Here is a 21597-nt window from a genome sequence, read left to right on the forward strand (position 1 = left end):
AATTTGTGTGTTGAATATCATCAGGGCAGTCTTTTTGATTCAGTAGTTGTGGATGGGTTATACTGTATGACTGAGAGCAAGACATCCATACTTGCATCGACATTCAAATAATTTTGGTTCATCATCGTCACATTATTTTCATTACCTACTTATAACACTATCTTATGTTTGATGGTGATGAGAATTAAGCAAAAAAAACACCATAGATGTGATATCCTCACAGAATAACTGATGGAAGAATCTGTAACGAGGCACTGGGAATAAGATATTTGCTTTTGATTGGAAGTGCTCTCTAAACTCTACAGCATAAGTGATATGTTCACAGTAATATTTGAGGAATTATAACTCAGGCAAATGCACCCGACTGAATGGTGTGGCCAGTGTAGGGTGATGGATGATGAGGAAAATGCTTTGGGATGGCAGACACCTCTCCCATTAATCTGCAGAACAGCACTGTCTGCCTCTGTTTGCATAGCAACACCGACTCCACATTATTCATTTAGCTGCTGCCTATTATCTGTTTGTTGATGAAAGGATTCTCCTTTGAAAGATTTGGAGGATGCTTTTGGCTTCCCCTCTGAAACTCCTGCAAGCTATCTGATGTGTCAGTTTTGGACAGAAGAGGCAGTTAATTGCTGCTCTCGCTACATTTCATATGAGATGAGAGTGCACCCTGAACGAGGATGCACTCTCGTGCAGCTCCTCGGAAAATGCTACATTTGTTTCAGGTATGCACCTCATTTTGGGCGTACTATGATTTAGGGCCTGAAAACATTGAGGAAAAACTGAGTTCACTTTGATCAATTTTAACTTTTATTTCTACCTTCTTTGTCCAGCAGTGTCTGTAGATTAGATCTCATTTATTTCAAATTAAGCTCTTAGGCTTAAAATTGTGCAAAAATACTGATGCTGTATTTAACAACGGCGATTCAGAGTAACTGATTGAGCCTTTGCAATCATCATTCACATTGTTAAAAATCGGAATTTAATTTACAGTCGGCAAGCTGGGAAAGGTACCTTTGTTAATCAGCCCACTGCAGCCTCGCTAACTGAGTAAGTAAATGCTGACTTCTTATACTTGCAATACTCGATGGAGTGCAAATTGCAAGTATAAGATGATGCTCTCAATAAGATCTTAATAGCAACTACTAAGTTTAACATTCCTGAAAAGTTTTGGTCTTTATTAACATGGTAGATTCATACTATAAATGTATCAGCTTCACATTCATGATGCAGAGGTGGCATTCCATCACATCCCAAATGTACATTGTGAAATTGAGATGTGGTGACATTGGAGGCTATTAGAGTACAGTGATCTAGTGGTCAGGTTCCAGAAACCAATTTGAGAATATTTCAGCTTTCGAGTGGCACAAAGCACCACTTGAGGTAGCCATCAGAAGATGGGAAGACAGGGTTATAAGAAGATGGTCATAGTCAGCAACGATACGGTGCAAAGTGTGCAGAGAAAACAATCTTTCACTCTATTACATGATCACCACCACAGTCTGAACAATTTGCAGAAGGCAGATTCTGACTCTACTATCTGAATGTTGAAACTGGGATCAGGACCTGAGACACTTCCAATGTGTTACTGTACAATTTTAGTAAACCTGTTTGAATTGTAGCCTTAGTACCCTGTTGTTTGCTAACAGGAGAGGTGCCTAGTGTGGTCTTCAGCTACTGTCACCAGCATGTTGCAAGGTTCAACAAGTTTCTATTTGCCTGTGTTGTTTTTGAACAGTCGGCCTATTCTGTGACCTCTGAGATCAACAAGGCGTTCACACAACTGCTGCTCACTGGATATTTTCTGTTTTCCAGACTATTGTCTATAAATCCATGGTGCTTTGAGCACTTGATAAACTGCTGATCTACTAGGATTTTCACAAACACATCTGTCTGGCATCAACAAGCATATCGTGTTAATTTGAATCCGTTTTCTTCTACATTTCATTTGAGCTTAAAGAAGCCTTTTTCTGCATGTTTGGATTTATGTAAATGTCTGAAGTACTGAGTTGCAAAAATTATTTTTTTGGTGGTGGGCCGCTTTAAATAAAATTAATTGGACCTTGTTTTTAATTTTAGTTGTGAATCTTGGTGTAAATACTTCAAAGCTAGTACTTTTGGCCAAGGTTGTGAGAATCTGAAATTGCCTCATGATTGAAATTATTTACTTTTGTAGCTCAAGCAAAACTTAAACCTCTGGCACTATAAAAAGAGGAGAACTTTTCAAGGTATGTTGCTCTCATGTTGTCCAGAGACCAATACCTTATCTAAGACAACATCTGGAATAATTCTTTGGACAATAATTTATACCAAAGTCTGTAGTCTATTCCTGCTGTTCTTCCAATATCTGCTCTGGAATCAAACTGGAAACCCAGTCAGACTGGCTCATGTGACATTTAACATCTTTATGTTCAACAGTCTGCATCAATCAACATGAGTCATTGTTCTGCCAGTGTCATACCCAAGCCCACTGACAATTTCAAGGTCCAAATGACAACCGCAAACTTTTGGACTCTTTGAGAAAGGTGTTACCTTCTAGCTATTTTGAATAAACAACTCCTAAACCAAGTAATTTTTTTTATACCTTGGATCCTATTTTGGCTTATGTCAAAAACTTCATGCTAAGGAATAGCTGTTGTACAGATGCTAATTTTGTGGATAATTGTATCTCTATCCCAGACTTATACTGATGGTGACCTAAGAATGCAGTGTGTGATCAAATATGAAGAGACAAGTTTGTCTTAATAAAACTGAATTTGCCTTCTGTGTTGTCTTATAAACACGAGTCTCAGTGAAAAGAAGCAAGAAAACTTGCTGGGAAAACTGGGGCAACACTTTCTTGTCAAACTAAACTATCTGAAATCAAACTGAGATAAGATCTATTTGTGGAGCCCCTGCTGGTGTCCTCAGGCAGATTCCAATGTTTATTCTCTAAAGAATCAGCAGGATTTTTTACATATAAAAGCACTAATGAAACGGTGAGCATGGATAAAAAAAACTAATGACTTTGATAACAGCTTCTTTTATATATTTTATATAAACAGTAAATTTCCCCAAATATTTATGCAAAGTTGTTGCTGTTGTTTTTTACTTTTTTGCAGCTCATATTGCTTCTCAGTTTGTGTTTTCAGGTGTTTTGCTCGTTATCCTTACATTTTTCTTATTTTTTTTATGAAGCCTCCACAGGATCTCAGCAGGATTGAGATTAGAAAATTATGCTAGTCAACATAATTTGTCAGATGAGCCTAATAGTCTTTAAGGAACACGAAGTGTTAGGTTTTTTTGTGGTACAAATGTATTTGACATAGTTAGTTTTTCTTCTTCATCAGTAGTGTTGATCATTTTTGTAAATCCCAATGTCTCTTACATCTCGGATTATTACTCTCTCACCTGCATACTGATATTACGATGTTGCCTGTAATTTATGTTATTACGTACATTTACATAAGCACAAAGATATTATTTTAAAAATGTTTTTATTTTTACTCCACTTTACATTTCCAGTCCACTATAGAGTCTGGATTATGTTGTCAGTCGGATTATGAACTCAAAATTTCAGCTAAGTGTAGAACTTGGGGGTGTCCAGTATAGTATTTGTGTTGAGATTATGTTAAAAGTTTCCACTGCTACTGTTTTTTTTTTTTCTTTACTTGACAGCCAGCAATACCAAGAAAAATATTAGCTGTTTGATACCATTTTGATTCTGTACGTGAAAAATAAAGTTTAAAAAGCTTATTACAAGAAAGTACAAGTCACATAATTCAGTAACATTTGGATAATTATTGTCTTAATTAATGCAAAGTATCATTTAATGTAACAGTAGACAGGACAGTACTCGCTATAATTCTTAATATTTATGTTGACTTTGGATTCAGTTGCTGAACAAGTTGTTGGAAATCAGGTTTCCAACATTAGGGTAGTCAGGTTTCTTTACATTAGGGTAGTCGGTCATGGTATTTGTCTAGGGCCTGGTCGACTTTTGTCAAAAACTTTACATACAATTCTTAGCCTTTTTTAAATCTATAATATTCATAAATGTTTCTACATTAATTTCTCTCTTAGCCAGTGCTGATTCCGTCTACTTTATACCTAAAAAATGTTATACTGGTGGCATTAAACTATATCACATTCCAGTATCTTCATCAATTATGAAGAAAAAAATGTTATAAAAATCTGACAAGAGTCTATATATTATGAGTTTAATTGTTCATGACTATTTGGAAACTTTTTATTACTCTCCTCCATTCCCCTTTATTTTGGTGCTGAGTTCTGTTTGGTCCGGTTGACTCCTATAAAATATGACAAATTATGATCATTGATTAAGCCAGAATAACTCATTGGACTCCTGTTGGCAGCTAAAATTTATTGGACTCACGTGAGCTAATTTTCCTGCAATATACTATACGTACAAAGTAGAAAATCACTTTAAGGTCGCACCAGGTGCATAAAGTCCTACAGGTGGGTAAGAATCTGTAGCGTTATTGTTTTGTTTTGTTTTTTTTACATTTTGGAAAATCTTACTTTATCTTCTTTATATCTCTTGACATCTCAGATTTCTCTGGTGTAATTCTTGCTGAAATTATTTATAGATAACAATATTCTTTTGTCTATCATCACTTACCCCTCATAAAAATAAAATAAAAAAATATATTATCACCATATAAGTAAAAATACATTAGTGAGAGAAATTAGCTTGCACTTTATTAGAAATATGAAAACTACAGATGAAGATATGCCTATTTTTTTTCAAATTCATGTAGAGTATGTTGCAATAAGAACTGTCTTTTATCATTTTAATGTGCACTCCGACCACACCCAAATCTCACAAATCAGTGCTTCCTCTGTCGACTTCTCAAAATATTGACTATTTAGATTTTCAAATCTTTGAAATTATTGTTTGCATTATATCCTTAAAAAAACCTTTTTAATACCCACATTTTATATCCACCTGATTAATTATGTAGAAGAAGTTCTAAATGTAAATTCTCCTTTAATTAAGATTAACTTTGAAGCCATGACAAAGCCCTGTCACATAGAATTAAGAAGTGATACAGGGAGTAAAAATTACCTTTAATGCTACGGGAATCTGTTTGATTTATCTCTCATTTCTACAAAAGTGGCCTGACATTGGATTTGCGGCACTTCAAGTGTCACCTGCTCCTTAAAGACAAACAATTTTTATGTTTCAACTTTAAAGTTGAGGTCCATCAGAGTGCTAACAGCTGGTATCACACACATACAATGATTTCTTTGCCCTTTGTTTCCTGCAGGATGTCCAGCTGACCCTAGCAGGAAGAGAGCAGCGGACGGGATATCATCTTATTCTCACATCATCACGCCTCGTGAAGTCACCACCGGCTTTAAAGGAGGAAGCCTGTCAACCCGAAACATCCTTCAACTTAATGGTCAGCACATCAAGCTTAATATGTTTTAATGCACCAACAAATTAGTTGCTGCCACTGGGGTAAAAATGTTTAAAACGTCTTAAAATATAGATGATTTGGTTGCAGTAGCGTAATCTCAAGATGTATTATTTTGAAAAATACAACCTTATAACGTGACGACAGCATAAAGGAAGAGGCATCTTTGACTATTCCACTTTGCACAATGTCTCTGGATGGTTTTAGTTCCTCTGTGTGCTTCGTTTTCCTCATGTTTTATATAAGCATTGAATCAGGATTATTTATTTGGTTCATGTCTGTGTCGATTTTTCTGCTGAAAGACCAAATCACCACTCACATTCAGTTTACTGGTAGAGGCAACTCAATATCTCTGTAAAATGACCCAATATTTTAAAGCATTCATAAAGTGATGCACTCTGACAATGTTGACAAGGTCATTTGGACGAGAAGTAGGCCCACAGCATCACATACCCTCCACCTTACTTAAGTCAACATGATCTTTCAAATATTGTGAAATGTTGCGAAAAAGCTCAGCATTAATCTGATTTGACCCCCCACCCCAAAAAAAGACTACAAACAAAGATTCAGTAGAGTTCATAAATATTTTAGTAGTGGGACAGGAATGTGTTTTGTTGTCTCTTACATGACTCCCAAATGTTGCTTATAATGTAGAAAAAAGTCCAATAGTTGTCTTTTTAAAACCATTCTGTAATGCATCATTGGTCAGTAATGAAAGATTTCTACAAATTCTGATCACCTTAAAAAAATATAAAGTACAACTGAAAACATTTTCAGTTGCATTTAGAGGCACCAATAATTCTGTCACCTATTCCTTTACATTAATTTTATTAACAATAATCAATTTGAATGTAGGACTTTTTTCAGTTTTCAATGTAAAATTATGCTGTTGCAGTAACAAGTGCATTTATTCCTAACCTTTACCATAAGTACTAACCATTTTGTTTACCTTTGAGTCTGGTTATTGCACATTGGAGTTTCTCCACTCAGCTATCGGTGTGTGTCTGAGCCCTTGTTTTAGTGGAGCCTCAGCCACAGAGGAATTGGCGTCTTTTATTTGGGCGTTGACCGCGCTGCCGCTGCCTTGATCGGCTCAGTCAGATACATTTCACATTCTTTCTATTGGCTGCACCAGCGAACCACTCAATTTCCAGGCTAATTGAGCTTGCACAGGCATCTCTAGTGGTTAGCCACAATCCTGTTTGTGGGTTGGTTTTTTTTGACGGTGTGTGCATGTGTGTCGGCGTGTGCAAGCATAGCCTTAGCAAAGGCACACAAACACACAGGGGGGAAACCAATTTTTCCCTCAATTAAGCGAGCCATCATCAGTCAACTGGCTTGCTATTGGTAAATTTGTCTCGAATTTTAACTATTTCTGAAACCCACACTCACAGAGTCAGAGGTTTCGCATAAGACATATAAAACAAGCGTATAATTGCACAGTGTGATACAAAATGCATCTGACAGGTATAGAATTGCAAACTGGCCTGCAGAAATGATGTCACTTCACAAATATTTCAGCTTTATTCACTGTGTCCAAAGCACTGATAAACAGTTATGCTGCTAAAAAGCTCGATGTAGCTCAGATTCTGTGTATAAAAACATATTTACAAATTGTTTCATGGGCAGGTTCACCTCACAATCGCTTTACACACTGTGGCAATCAGTCACTCATACCTCTTGTTGCTATGCAAACACAGGCTGTTCACTGTTTGCTCTGTTTCTTACATGTCTTCCCCACCACAGCGTTCCCACTTATTGTCTCTTTTACATTCTCTCCTTCCTTCACCTTGGTGTGCCAGTTAAGCATACAGTGTGCCTAATTGCTTTCACTGGAGTCCAGTCACACCAGCAAGACTTAGTGAGCAGAGCAGCTACACACCATAGGGTGGTATATGTGTGTGTGTTTGTGTCACTCTCCTGCCCCACTTCTTCCTGCCGGTGGCTGTGAAGGATAGCCAGACACTATCAGGTTAGCGCACTGGCTCCCAGCCTGATACGGTTTTGATAATGAGACTTGGAAAAATGTCTAAGGATAAGGAGTCGTACGAGTAGGGGGGGAAAAAAGAAAAGAATAGCAGACATCAAAGAGTTTGGCTTGGAAGCATACAACCTAGAAATATTCTTCACAGGGAAAGTTTTGTAATACCCCAAATTTATCCAGGCTTAATTAAGTCCAATAAAAAAGATTAGCAATGTTTGTTTATTGGTTTTAAAATGTTCCATCCATTGTTCCAGTTTATATCCCAACTCTGTTCTGTTTGAAATCATGTAGGTCTTGAGTACACCCTGGAAATGTAGCCATCTATCACTTGGTAAACAAACACTTTGTTCTGACTTGTGAGGGCAGTTTGGCAAAAAAAAAAAAAAAGCAACAAAAAAAAAAACATGAAAAGCGTCAGTTTGAGGTGAGGGAGAAAGCTGGGATGCCCAAAGAAAACTTATGCACAAGTAGATGGAAACCTCATATAAACAGGCTGAAACAAGCTTGAAAAACTTGAATGCTTGGGAAAAAGTTGCTGCTTAAAGAAATATAACCTTCGTAGAGTGGGGTTCTGTAAGAACACTATAAGTATTCAAAAATCCTACCTCTGTGGAACTTGCAGATCAGAAAGTGAGTCAAATATGCCACAATGAGAAATGGCTCTTATATAAATTAATCTTGCACTTCTGACAAAAAACTACATTCCCTAAAAATCTGCAAAAATGAAAACAGCTAGATTCCTTTTGTGGATGAATTACTGATATGTTCGTTTTGCTGTGACTGTTCATGTTCAAGGTGTTCCTTCAACTTAGCAAACACAAAACCTTTTCTGCTGCGAATTTTCATTTTGCCAATTCATTTGGTAAGATTTAAATACTTATAATTAATTTGGTTAAATTAATCTATGCCAAGGAAAAGGCATCATCATTATCAACATGAGGAGAACATTTTACATAGTGCAATATTGAAAGTTAACTTTAGAATTCTTTTGCAAAATGGTAGTAATGTAAAAAAAAAAGAGAAAATGCTCAAACAAAGCAGGATACAAGCAAGTGACTTCAGTTTGTTAGTTGTATGTGGTGCAGCAGAAAGCACTGGTCAGCTACAAGCATAGTATGTGGCATAGAAAAAAATCCACTCCAAATGCACAAAATACTAGCAAATGCAGAAGCATTAAAAAGTTTGTTCTACCACTTGTACAAAACAAAACAGAACTGGGTTAATGCACAAGAAATGTAGAGTCTCTGCAAGCTTAGTAATAAGGGGAGATTGTTTTTTCTAGAAATCAACGCTGCAGTTTAAGCTTTGTTTAAATACGTTCATAATTCTGTGACTGGTCCACTTGACTAAATTAAAATAATTGATAACTACATAATCACTGAGGCAAAAGAAGACATCGGAGAATCTTCTCACTTGAAAATTTGGAGATTATGGTCAAACATTTTATCTTCTCCATCTGTTTTTATTTGTATTTTTGTAATTTTTCTTCTAAAGTGTCATTTGGATGTGTTGAAAGGTGCTAACAAGGAAAAGGCATCATCATTATCAACATGAGGAGAACAGATTCCATTCTTCCCAGTGAACAAATTCATCACTTCGGCCTGTTTTTACTTGGCAGCAAGGAACACGGCACAAGAACACAGGCTGGACGGAGATGCGGCGCTGTTGAACAGAAACAGAATCAGAGCTCGGGACATCACCCCTGAAGTACAAAACCTGAACACCGACAGCAGGCGGCGAAAGCTGGACTGCATGGCTGCAGTGCATCGACTGGAGGCTAAAGAGAACACAAAAGCAGCCGATGTTACGGTAATGTCAGACTTTGCGCTAATAAGGATTTGCAAATAACTTTGTTGCTAAACATTTTTGAGAAATCAGCATTTCATTTCTTAGCAGAGTACAAGTTCCAAAACAAGTGACAAACACGTACAAACACACACACATGCACCCCCACCCACCCCCACACACGTGCACCCCCTACATGTATGTATTAATGTGTGTGGGTGTGTGTATGCTTTTAAAATTAAAAAGAAATTTTGACACGTTTAGAAAAATATTTCCAGTATTTAACGCTCCCAAATATGGATGTTCTTTGTTAAATTGGAATACCTTGTTTTTATTCCAAGCACTTGACGTAGACGGAGAGTCTGCAGCAGTAAACCTGCCTGCTAGGTTTTTCTAGACATTTATCCAAACTGTACTGTGTTGTGTAGAAAGAATGCAATCAGTGGAGAAGCAGTGAAGTGTTAAAATATGTCTTGAAATAGTCACCGAAAGGTCATGGAGAAAATTATTGATTTAGTGCAACCTGAGTTTTACTGGCTGTACATTGGCCAGTGTTTCTACCAGTAATGATGACATTTTACTCCACAAAGTCATTAACTGAACACTCTGCTCTGAGAGTGTTAGAGCTATGAGCTGTTGCACAAGAACACTGCACAGATCAAAACTGATCACAAAACTGCTCTGGAAACTGTCACAACAGTTCACAGAGAACATTTTGGGTGAAGACCATGATAGTGTGTAGTATGATGCCACTATAAAACATTTATCAGTCCTTTGGTGTTGTTTTTCTGGTGTCAGGGTCTAAATCCAGCAACTCGGTTGATCAGAGAACATCAACCCAGCGACGAGTACAGCAAGGCAGAGGGAATTGCGAACATGCTGAGCCAGGCCATCACCACACAGCACCTTCTCTATGCCAACCTGGGCTCTGCTGAATACATGGAGTTTGTCCTGAAGAATCCCTTTAACGTGCCTCAGACCGTCACCATTCACAGCGATGACTCTGAGCTCAGGTGAGACTCTCCAGACAGTTAGTAGAGTGTGGTATCTACCTTTATCTGCACCTTTATTAGTTTATTTTGAGAAACCCAATCTCCCTTCAGAAAAAAATAAAAACAAAGGTTTTCTTAAAGAAATTAAAACATTGTATGGCCACAGCGTGATACTTCTAGAGTGGCTCAAAGTTACAAGTGTGTGCTTTAAGCTGTCAACACAAAACTTTATGTGCTTAAATATTTACAGTGCTTTCGGAAAGTGCTATTTTTCCACATTTTATGTTACAGCTTTGCACACAGATACCCCACTATGACAATGTGGAACAATTGTTTGAGTGTTTTGCAAATGTATGAAAAATAAAAAATTAGTAACATTATTGGGGATCTTGACGTCTTTGTAGTTCAATGCTACCAGAAAGCTCAAGAGATCAGTTTTGTTGTACCTGGTTTCACCTTTTTTCATACATACAGACATTTTTTTCCTATGTTTTAATGTTCTCTTCTTTTTAACAAATCTGTTGAACTTATTCTCACAGATGTACTTTAGTAAACTCGTTTATGACGGATTCATCCATGCGTGCATTGTCTTTACCCACCTGCATTTCAAAGTTGTTCTTAACCTGTTTACTGTGACATGTCGAGCCACATTTTTCATCGTCGCACACAACTTTCATTTGTTGCTCCCAAGACTTCTTAATTCATTAATTTGTAAACATGGTGCTATGCTTGCTTAGTATGTGTTACCTCTTTTAAACTGGAAGGATGTTGTAAATTTATTGGTGGCTCTCCAATCTAACACGCTAGGTGTGAACATGTGTTTTTTGTGCGGTATGTGTTTTCTGTTGTTAGATCGTAACAAGCCATGCTCCTACGTTAAGCTGTGTTCACACTTTGTGAATGTGTTTCCATTTGTGATGTTAAAGCTCATGAGCCTATTTGTGCTCTGTGTTGTGGAATAATGTATCCTCACATCTCACACACTCCAGTGTAGCAGACTGAGAAGTTGGCCCTTAATTGACAACTAAACAATTCAACCATTTTAAAATTTCACTACTCTTGATATTATGCTACAAGCTAATACATAAAGTTAGCGCAGCTAAACTTTGTATAAACGAGGTAGACACTTAACAAGTCAGAGGTACAATTCATATCAAATTATATACAATCCACTTCAGTCCAGAATCAGTTTAAAACTAACCAGAAAAAGGCTCAGACGCAATGGGCCAGGTGAGCTGTCTGTAATAGAGACAGTGAAAAAATGCATAAATGGATAGGAAAACCTACGCCACTCTGGCTGTAGCTTTTACCAAAAATGAATTTTTAAACATAGTTTTGAAAACAGATTTGCGGTTTCTTCAATGTACACCTGCAGACATACTCAAATGTTACAGCGAAATTATAAACACTTTCCACTTTCTCCAGAACAAAACTTTTCTGCTGTTTGTGAGGTAATGTTTTGGAACTAACAGTGACTCACAATCAACTCTTATACGATGATCACATCTTTATTTAGGAGCCAAACATTTATTACTCAGAGTGGCATTTGGTTGTGTCGTCTGTTTTTCTCTCCTCCTCCATTTAAATTAATACATTTTCTGGCCTGTTTTGTGTTATCAGACTTGGTAATGGTGAAGATTTTGGATTTAAAATTGAACCCCTGTAGGATTCCAGTAATTTGGGACTCTCAAGAGTTTTTTTCCCCCTTAAACTTCAGGTTTACATGCTAAAGAACGTCCATCTTTGCACCAGTACACTTTCTTTTTGGTTTGTTTTTACTTTGTGCCTCTGGGCTGTACTTGTCATGAAGCTATGAACTGTGGGCAATTCCCTGAGGCAGTCTGCTGAAACGCAGACTCTGAAAATGTTACACCAGGGCTCAAAACATCTCGGAGAGAGTCCCGATGCAGCTGATGATTTGACAGTGGGTCCTCACAGTATTAGCTGGAACCAGCTTCATACTTTCTACGTGTGGACATGAACATCACAAATAAATATGCATGCATATTTATTTGGACTATTCTTGAATAGTCCATATAGAGGCTGATTATTTGGAGGTAAATTTCACATGTTTACATCAACAATGATAAAGGAGATAATTTTACAGTTTACAAGAATGTTTCTACATGGCACTATGCGTCAACTTTTTGCTCATTATTCACAGACACTTGATAGGCTCTCAGACAATGAAGATTCTTTCGCCTTCAGAAACACAAACATGTCCTTGACACAGATGCATCTGTAATCCTGGCAATATGCCAAATAACCCCTTTAATCCAAACACAGCAGCCATTATTCCTGATGTTTGCGCTTGATTCTTTCCCTGTCTCCATGCCGTGCCCGTTTCTTTTCATTTAGCATCATTGTTAATCCCCGCCTTCACAGAGTCTTTTGTTTTGGATTCCGATCATGCCTGAGCTTTGGATTAACATATATCAGGTTGATCAACAAAGGCAGCGGCACACCATGGATAAATCATTATGGCATTAGCCCGGCCACTGGGCCTCCTCTAATTGAGAGTCATCAATCCCACTATCTGTCCTCTTACTGGCTTAGCACCCTCTTTGTTTATTTATTTCTTGACAAGGCAGTGTGACAATTTGTACCAAACACTTTCACCTTTACCAAGTGCTGGAATGTGTGAATGAAGAACAAAAGTTTTGCATTATTGGACATGTGTCTTTTGCAGCATCTGGGTTTCATTAGTGAAACTTGTAGTTCCCTATGTGCACCGTATATTTTATGACCCTATGATATTTTACTGTACATAAGCAACCCTCCCACATGTTGAGCTTCAATGTGTCTTTGATTATCCTACCCTACATGGAAGAGATTAAAGACAGGAATTCAAATAATGATTTAATTTAATTCTGTCTTTTGAGACTTGATAAAACCAGGAATGTTTTAGTTATGAATTTATTGATATTTTTTTTTACCCTTTCAAATAAAAAAAAAAATGTTGGAAAGATTTTAGTTTCAGTGAGTCACTTGACTTTGAGTTGTGCAATAAACCCTAAGTTGAAGAAGTTATTCACATACTTTAAACCACCTAAAAAGTTTATATTCCACTTGTTAAAATTTTATCCAGATATGTTGAATAATTCAGACACAATCACTGACAAAAATCTCAGGTACCTTGAAATTGTGAGCAGATTAGGACACGTAACCATAGGTTACAGATAGTTATGGACTAGTTACCGTTACAGAGATTATTATAATGTTAATAAAATTGTGTAAAAATGACCCTCTCGTTGTGTTACCTGACTGCAACTTCCTGATACTGTGGTCATCATAATCAAGATTTTGATAGTACTATTAAATCTTTGTTTCTTGTCCATCTGTATGAATTCACATCAGTCAAGTCATCAGTCAGAAAATGCGTCATGAAGAAGAAAAAAATCATGTATAAATGCATCGGACTTCAAGTTGCAGGACCAACTTTTTTCCAGCCAAATGGTGGAAAAAAATGTGCAACTCATTGCCCATAAATTGCTGTAATCGCTGACAGTTCTGTAACCACAGGTTTATCTGCTGATCATTTTAAAATCTGTATCAAATTTGAAAATATTTTGGATAATCTTTGCAATATCCAAGACTAATTTAGAAAAAAAAATTCCAGACCCCAACATTTATTATACAAAAGCAATTCACTTAGCTTTTTTTTTCATAAGTACTACATGAATTAATTAAACTGCATATACAATGTTAAGATTCACAGTAATTCTGAATGTTTAACCCTCCTGTTGTCTTAGTGCAACGCTCAGGAGAAGCACAGCAAATGTCACAGTCAGACAGGGTGAAGCAGGGGGTTGTCCAGTCAGACCGTCAATTTCCAAAACCACACAAAAAAAAAACCTTGTAAAATTGCACACAGGGTCGGTGCGACACCGCCGGACTGCCCACAGTGTGAAGAGCTTGTGGGGTCTAAATGATCTCATCTCTTAAGACCATTGGAGAGTTTAAAGCTTTGAGCAGCACTGGACTTATTTAAGATATAGTGAAAGGAGAAGGTTTTTTTAGCAGATTTATTTTTCCCTTAATACCTTATGAGAGTAAAACCTAACTTTAGATTTTCTGTTGATCTTTTCCAATAATGAAAAGTTGAATTCCAAAATGTGTCAGATTTTGTTAAAAATTAATCAATAAATGCGTCTATTGCACCCACATACGAAATGATTTTTTTTTTTTTAAATGGAACAAAATTGTCCATAAAGATGCATGAAGGTTACATGTGTCAAACCTTTGCAAATAGATGTATCCTCATGCCCATTCCTGGCTTGTATCTAAAGCATTTTACATCATAATCAGATTATTCATTTTTTCCCCACTCAGTGTAAAATTGCTGATCAAGGAGAAGATGGGGTAACACCTGTGATATTTACAGGTTTATTGCGTAGTCCAAATTCAAGAACAACATGCCAAATGCATACAGCAGCATTTCTAACCTCTCCTTGATATATTTAAAATGAATATTGTGTCCTGTCAGAAATACATACATATACCGTTAGACGAGGTCACTCCAAAACAAGAAAGGTGGTCTAACAAAGCTGATAAAGTTTGAATAATAAACTAAGTCAACGATGGTCAACTCTTACCAATCTTACACAACTCCAGAAAGGTTTCAGGCAAAAAGAATTTCATTGTGATCTCCATTGTAATCATTTCATCCATATTTCATCTGTTTTCTTCTCCATCTCAGTGGGGAAGTAAAAGTGTCTATAATATCCATGTTGGACTACATGAGCAGCAGCTTGGTCAAAACACCAAAGTTGCTCTGCTGTCGCTTCCTCATCAATATTTCAGCCGATGTTTGACACGCAGGTTTCTTGAGAACCTGGGGCGAGCTTTGGGTCAGGTCTTTGTTCTACAAAAACAAACCAGAAACAAGGCTGACCCTAACTCACAATTCCAGCATCAGTCTTTGAAGACAGAGTACTTAGCGAAAGGCTAAGCTAGCTGTAGCTTTGATGTCAGCAGTTGTTTTCAAGCCCAGAAGCTTCTCTTGATGGACACGTTTGCTACCTGTTGTCATCTATTTTGTTGGGAATTTTGCACTTTGCCTGGCCGAGCCCTGTGTGCTGGAAGACTGATGGCTAGCAGATTGTGTGTTTCCTCCAAGCTGTGCTGCTTTTCTCCCATAATTTTTTTTTCCTATGGTGTTTTCAGCTCTGCATTTCAGTCATCTTATTCTTCGGTTTTTGGTTTCTCTTACTTTGCTGTTTTTACTTTTATTTAATAATTAATCGGCCAACAGTTTGCAATAAAAACTCGCAGGTGAAACAAACACCCATAAAAGCCTCTTTGTTGTCTATGCCAAGGGCAAAATGTTTTATTCAAACCGCACTGTGGGAATATCCAGATACATTTCATAGAATTGACTGTAGCATCTTTGCCTAAAGTTGGCAATGATGGAGCTCTAAAAAATTTAAAAACTCCCAGTCTCCTATTGAGAAGAAATTTCCCCCTCCACTCCCATGGCTTCAAACCTTTTGAAGTCTAAAGCAACCGTTCCCTGAATGCATTTGTGTGTGAAAATTTTTGCATATAAAGAGAAAAAGAGGAGGAGAGATAAGACATTTCGTCTGTTGGAATGGGTTATCGCGTTCTGGTCGTTATTCCCTGGAAATCCATTTATTAGGGGACCCAACTGGGGCAATTTCTGTCCTCTTTACACCTTTTCCATACACGCTGTCAATAATTTAAGGCAAGTAAGTGTGGTGGAAGTGTAGCTGCTTGGTTCAGGAGTTTAGTGAAAGTTTACTCCTGGCTGTTCAGTAGAGTGTGTGCCCGTTAGACTTCAGACTTAAGAGTTCCCTTTCTTTTTAAGATCTGGTGTCACCAGAAGTCTTTATTCATCAGTAGCTTGACAAGAAGATCGGCAGAGAGAGAAGGGGATGACATGCACCATGTTGAGGTCGAGAATCGAATCGTTGAGGACAGTACAGGTGTGCTTGCTCTACCAGTGAGGCACACAACAGCCCTCATTTAAGATTTTCTTCATGACTTTTAAAAATAGAGTTGTACATTAACAACAAGCCTCCCAACTCATAACTATGTATGAAATGGTTGGTTACCTTCATTTCAGGAGATTATGTACTATAAAAATAATGACTAATTTTATTAAATGTGCCTTTCTTACACAAAGACACATTACAAACGCAAACTTCAGTTTATTTTGTTTGGATTGTATGTGATAAAGCTACACACAATACTGTGTAATTGTGAAGTAGGAGGAGTACTAGATGTTTTTTCAGAGATAGGTTTTTTGCCAATTAGATTTTAAAAAATGTGTAGTTTATTTATAGTCAGCTCTCCTGAAACCGTACACTGTAGAAAAACATTTTTGATGCAAGTTTTGTCAAATTTGCAGAGGCTTTGATTTGCATTTTTTAGTGCAGCTAAGTAATTGATTTGAATCTCATCTTTCACAACAACGTTCTTCTTAAAAAGAAAAAGTGAAAAACAAAATGAGCCATGATTCTAAACCGCTTTTGGGCTTGTATGAAAGCAAGATGGTTCTTTAATACATAATCATGGATTTTCTTACAAATTTATATTTAATTTATGACAAGTCTTCAGATATGTTCTTTTAAATGTGTGGTGTACCCATTTTGGTACTTTTTGGAGTTCCTCTCGAACCGCAGACATATTCCAGAGTTGAAGCATATGTTGCTTTCTTCCGTACCAGCCAATTCCTCTCATCCATTTGGTCGTTCTACAGAAACAGAAATCAGATTTTTTTTTCGGTGGTGTGTCTCTTCAGCTCTACTGCACGGTTTCCATTTTGATCACATAAGTCACATTGTGATCTTGTATGGCTTAAAAATATGTAAATCTTGCTTTGATCACATTTCTGTCCTTTAATCTTTTCATCCAGTGTCATCACTGACACCGAGGAGTGGCGTTACTTCAAAGCAATAACGAAAACTCCTACCCCGCTGGAGGAGAACATGTTTCACGTGGAAGAAGCAGCTCCGGGTCCCAGGGTTTATCTCCGGCCTAAAGAAAGTGTCCACATTCCCCTGAAGTACCAGAGCTTCCTGTGCAACCACATCACATCTGTCCAGGTGAAGTTCAGATCAGAGGGTGACTTTGAATGAACTGTTATGATTTCTCTTTTTTTCCCCCCTATTTATTGTTTTACAGTATAACGTTTAAAGAGATTTTATTTCTATTTTTTTTAACCGTAAGAAACAGACTTCGTGCTACCATGTGAGAAAACTCAGAGGGACTTCTGAACACTAGTTTTTTTTTGTTTGTTTGTTTGTTTTTTAATACTGATTCAAGTACATTAACATCTTTTGAAATATATTGGTCGTGAGCTCATCAAATATGTGTCTCAGCTGCGAAGAAGCCATGCAAATAAAATGTGGAGTGAAGCTAAGACTTGAGGAAAATGTCACCGCACCTCAGTGTTTAGTAATCACAGCTGATCTATTTAACGGACACTCTGGCTTTCTCCTTTTATTTATTTTCACAAGTTTGGTTCAAAACAAGTGTCACTTATATCAGATGTTCAATCCTCAGTGGATTGCTGGTGGCCTGAAGCCCTTTGTTTGTTGTCTGTTGTTACCATTTACAGTTTTCTTGCGGGGTTTGTAAATGTTGTATTTCCTGAGAATAAATTGGTGTTTATATGTAGATGCTCAGTTTTGATAACAGTGTGTGTTTTTATCGAATCCTTACAGGGACCAAGCTTCCTGCCTACAGGCAAAGGTTCCCAGATGGCCAAGAAGACACTGTCCAACATTATTAATGCCAAAATTATCAAGGTACACAGTGTCCCATTACGCCTTGTACAATATTCTAAGGATCTAGAACTAGTTTTATCTCCAGCTGCAGATTTTTAGTTATCTCGGATGTGCTTGTGTTTTCTCCTTTGAAAAACCTTTTATCTGAAACCTTTAATGTAAAGATACATCTTAGGCTTCAAAAAGAAGCCACATACCCATCTGTTACATAATGTCTTGATGGGTTAGATATGGCAAAAGAGGATATAGACACCTAATCCCACCACTACTGAATAGATTTTTGGATCTGAAGCTTATATCAGTTAACTTTAAGCTCCATCATAAAGTTAACAGTCTTGTCTGCACAAAAACCCACAGACAACTCCCTGAGGAATGCCAGGATAGCATTTCTTACCTTCTCATTTTTTACATACGTGTCACTAAAAAAGGAAATGAAAACTATTAAGTAGCCAGACAAGACAAAAGAGTAAGACTGTGGGATTAAAATAACTTCTCTTTATTAAGCTCTAATCTAATTATTTATTAGTCGCGAGATCCTAGGACGTGGCATCCGCGTGTGTGCACATCACATTTTGGGCCGTTTAGTCCACAATGCAAAGCTTTTCTCTATATGGGGCCTGGTGTCCATATGTGAGGTCATTATACTGCCACATAGTGGTAGTGGTAGAGTAGAACACATTACAGGTTAGAGCAGGGGTGGGCAACTCCAGGTCTCGAGGGCCGGTCTCCTGCAACTTTTAGATGTATCTCTACTTCAACACACCTGAGTCAAATAATGAGGTAATTAGCAGGACACTGGAGAAATTGATTGCACTTAGGAGGTGATTCAGCTGTTGGATTCAAGTGTGTTGGAACAAGGAGACATCTAAGAGTTGCAGGACACCGGCCCTTGAGGACCAGGATTGCCCACCCCTGGTTTAGAGCCAAGATGGCTGATAACACACCTCAAAATTCACATGGCAGCTTTTGATCCAAACTTTGCTCTGGTAAAAGATTAAATCAAATTTTATGCTGATTTTTGTTCAGATATTTATAAAAGTGTTCAGCGTTTGTTGTAAAATTTTACAAAAGTTAGTATCTGCAGAGATTTACCATGCTGCTAAACATGACGTACACATATGTGGACAGACGGACTTGGTGTCATTAGTTTTGTTCATGATGTCCACAAATGTGGGCAATGGGAATTAGTTTTATAGAAAATGTTTTTGTGTTATCGTAAATACCAACAAAATGTGAGAATGAAATAATATTTTTAACAGACTTATAGGGTCTTAAAAGCCGTCAAATTTGAGTTGGTGGAACCTGGAGAAATCCTGTAAACTATTCCATTATAGTTTTGACTCCACTCTGTGTCTTTGTCCTGATCCAGGATCACGCTCCATATATCTCCATCTGTCCTAGTGTTAACACCTGCCTTCGAGTCCCTGCTGAAGAAAAGCATGATACTACCACTGCCATGTTTCATGGTGGAGATGGGTGTTAAGGGCCTTTGTTTTCATCCACACTGAGTCTTTGCATGTTTATCTTTGGTCTCATATTAACAGAGCCACAGCTGTTAACAAGATGTTGCAATGTTTCTGATGATCCAATACAAACAGAGAACTGAGCCATGTATCTGCAGAATGGAGATACATGATCTTTTACAAACAGCATCTTCACATATCCTCATCAACCTGCGTTACACCATGATCCTCCTGGTGTTCATTTGCAGTATTTTGATTTGATCACATTACACAGGGTTGATAAATATGTGCCAGTCTGCCAAGTATTTGTGCACCATTCCCCCCCCCCGTAGTCCCTTCCTCCAGTTTTTGTATTTTCTGAGTCGGTCAGCACTGCAAGTCGGAGCAAGCAAACAAACAAACAAAAAAAAAAGCATGTCAACAGGTCAAAGAGGTCAGGTCTGGATCAAATCTGTATCCCGCTAAAACTGACAAGTCCCAACAGCAGAGCTGTCAGTATGCCAGCTCTGGCCCCGCTGTCAGTCAGCATACATCGGCAGATATAGGCCACAACTGCAGGTCAGCATGTCGCCGCAAAGCTGATACTCCCACAGTTTGGACAGCTGCTCTGCGTTCAGCAAGCAAATTGTTTGAGGTTAGCTTCCAGGACTGGAAATGTTCACCTATCAGACTGCTGGGAATACCTTTGTATTGTATCAAAGTAAAGATTGAAAGCGCTGCTTTAAGTTTTTTTTTTTTAAAAACATCACTTTTCAAAATGTCAATGTTGTGAATATTGAATTAGAATACTGGATAATTTAAAAGTAATTTTTTATATCTTTCTGAGAGCTGTACACAAAAAGCATAAACATAAGGAGAGGAGGTAAGGCACAGTTTAGGAAAAAAGCTCTTGTTGACCTCTGCCAAGATCTCGCATTGTAATTAGCTTTTTACAGCTGTCTTTCTCACCAGTGATGTAACTTTCAATAAGCTGCCTAAAAGCCTCTTAAGTGGAGTCCCAATTTGGGATCCATCAGCTCCTCTAAGAAGCTCTTTAGCCTTCGGTAAATTCACCTAATTGATGTTCTGAAAGGGAGAGAAGGTTATCAAAGGATCCCCGTTTTCAGATTGTTGTCTCCGCAGTTTGTAATTTAATTAGAAACTTGAGTAAAGGGAGAGGTCAAGTCGAGGCTTCAGACACAAAGAAAAATGAGCAAGAAAACCTCCAAGTTTAACTTAAACGTTAAATTGACTGCAAAAACAAAACTCAGAAAGCTTTAACGGACTCTGGAGAGGTGTTGTACTGACCTCCGTGGATGAGTCATAAGAATCGGACACAATCCTGTTCAGGGTTGCTTTGGTATGAATTTTATTTGCCTGTTTGGAGCGCTGGGGGAAAGCGCATTGCATCCCAGTTTCTTTTTTTTCTTCTTTTTCTTGTCTCTACCCAAATTTAACTTCAAACAATGTTGTATTCGTGGTACTCATTAGAAATAATGGATTGTGGAAAAAGTATTTTCCACCTTATAGATTTCTTTTTTTTTGTTCTATAATGAAACAATTAAATGTTTTGGGCGTAAGTTTGTTTACTACTTTGTTTGAAAAAACACTTTATTTATTGAGGCAAGAAATAAAATTAAGTTGATCAAGTTAAGTTAAACTTTCTTATAAACCTATATATATGCTTTACTGTGAATAATTATAACAATTCCAAACTGAAAGTGCAATTTGTCCATATCACAAGTTGAAAACACATTTAATAGAGAGGATTTGCTGATCCCTCGTTGTTCTGGTTCTCGCTTTAGGAATACAGTATGGACCTTTGGATAAATAGTCTAAGAACCGTGTTACAAACAGTCTGTAATATAAAACAGACTGTTTATGATAATATAAGTGATTAAACTATAGGATATACACATCCTGATTAATGCATATACTGTTGCCTACTTTATGCAGCAGCCTTCAAAGCATTCTCCAATGGTCACTGGAGATTTAAATAATTAGACACAACTAATTTGTATTCTGGTGGACATCGTTCTTAATGTGTTATGTAGCACATGTGGAGAGGCAAAGATTCTCAGCTTGTTGACTTCCTTAGGGAATTGTTGTGATATCTATAGTTTTTTGTAAGCCAGTTAATAAAAATCAGGATTTAGAGGATTATTTTTTCTGAACATCTGAATAGGCCCAGTTTGGTTAAGGATCTCATAATTAAACAAG

At 37.4% G+C, this 21597-nt stretch overlaps 1 protein-coding gene across 1 annotated transcript in view; it reads left to right on the plus strand.

Moving 5' to 3' along the window:
* Positions 1-21597, plus strand: part of nphp4 (nephronophthisis 4) — a 171423-nt gene that overhangs the window by 133282 nt on the left and 16544 nt on the right. The window contains exons 18-22 of the mRNA XM_032576022.1: positions 5274-5408; positions 9026-9216; positions 9991-10205; positions 17062-17251; positions 17873-17956. Coding sequence (XP_032431913.1) covers positions 5274-5408; positions 9026-9216; positions 9991-10205; positions 17062-17251; positions 17873-17956 — 815 coding nt within the window. The remainder of the gene's footprint in view (positions 1-5273; positions 5409-9025; positions 9217-9990; positions 10206-17061; positions 17252-17872; positions 17957-21597) is intronic.

This window comes from Xiphophorus hellerii, chromosome 1, assembly GCF_003331165.1.
Source record: "Xiphophorus hellerii strain 12219 chromosome 1, Xiphophorus_hellerii-4.1, whole genome shotgun sequence".
NCBI lineage: Eukaryota > Metazoa > Chordata > Actinopteri > Cyprinodontiformes > Poeciliidae > Xiphophorus > Xiphophorus hellerii.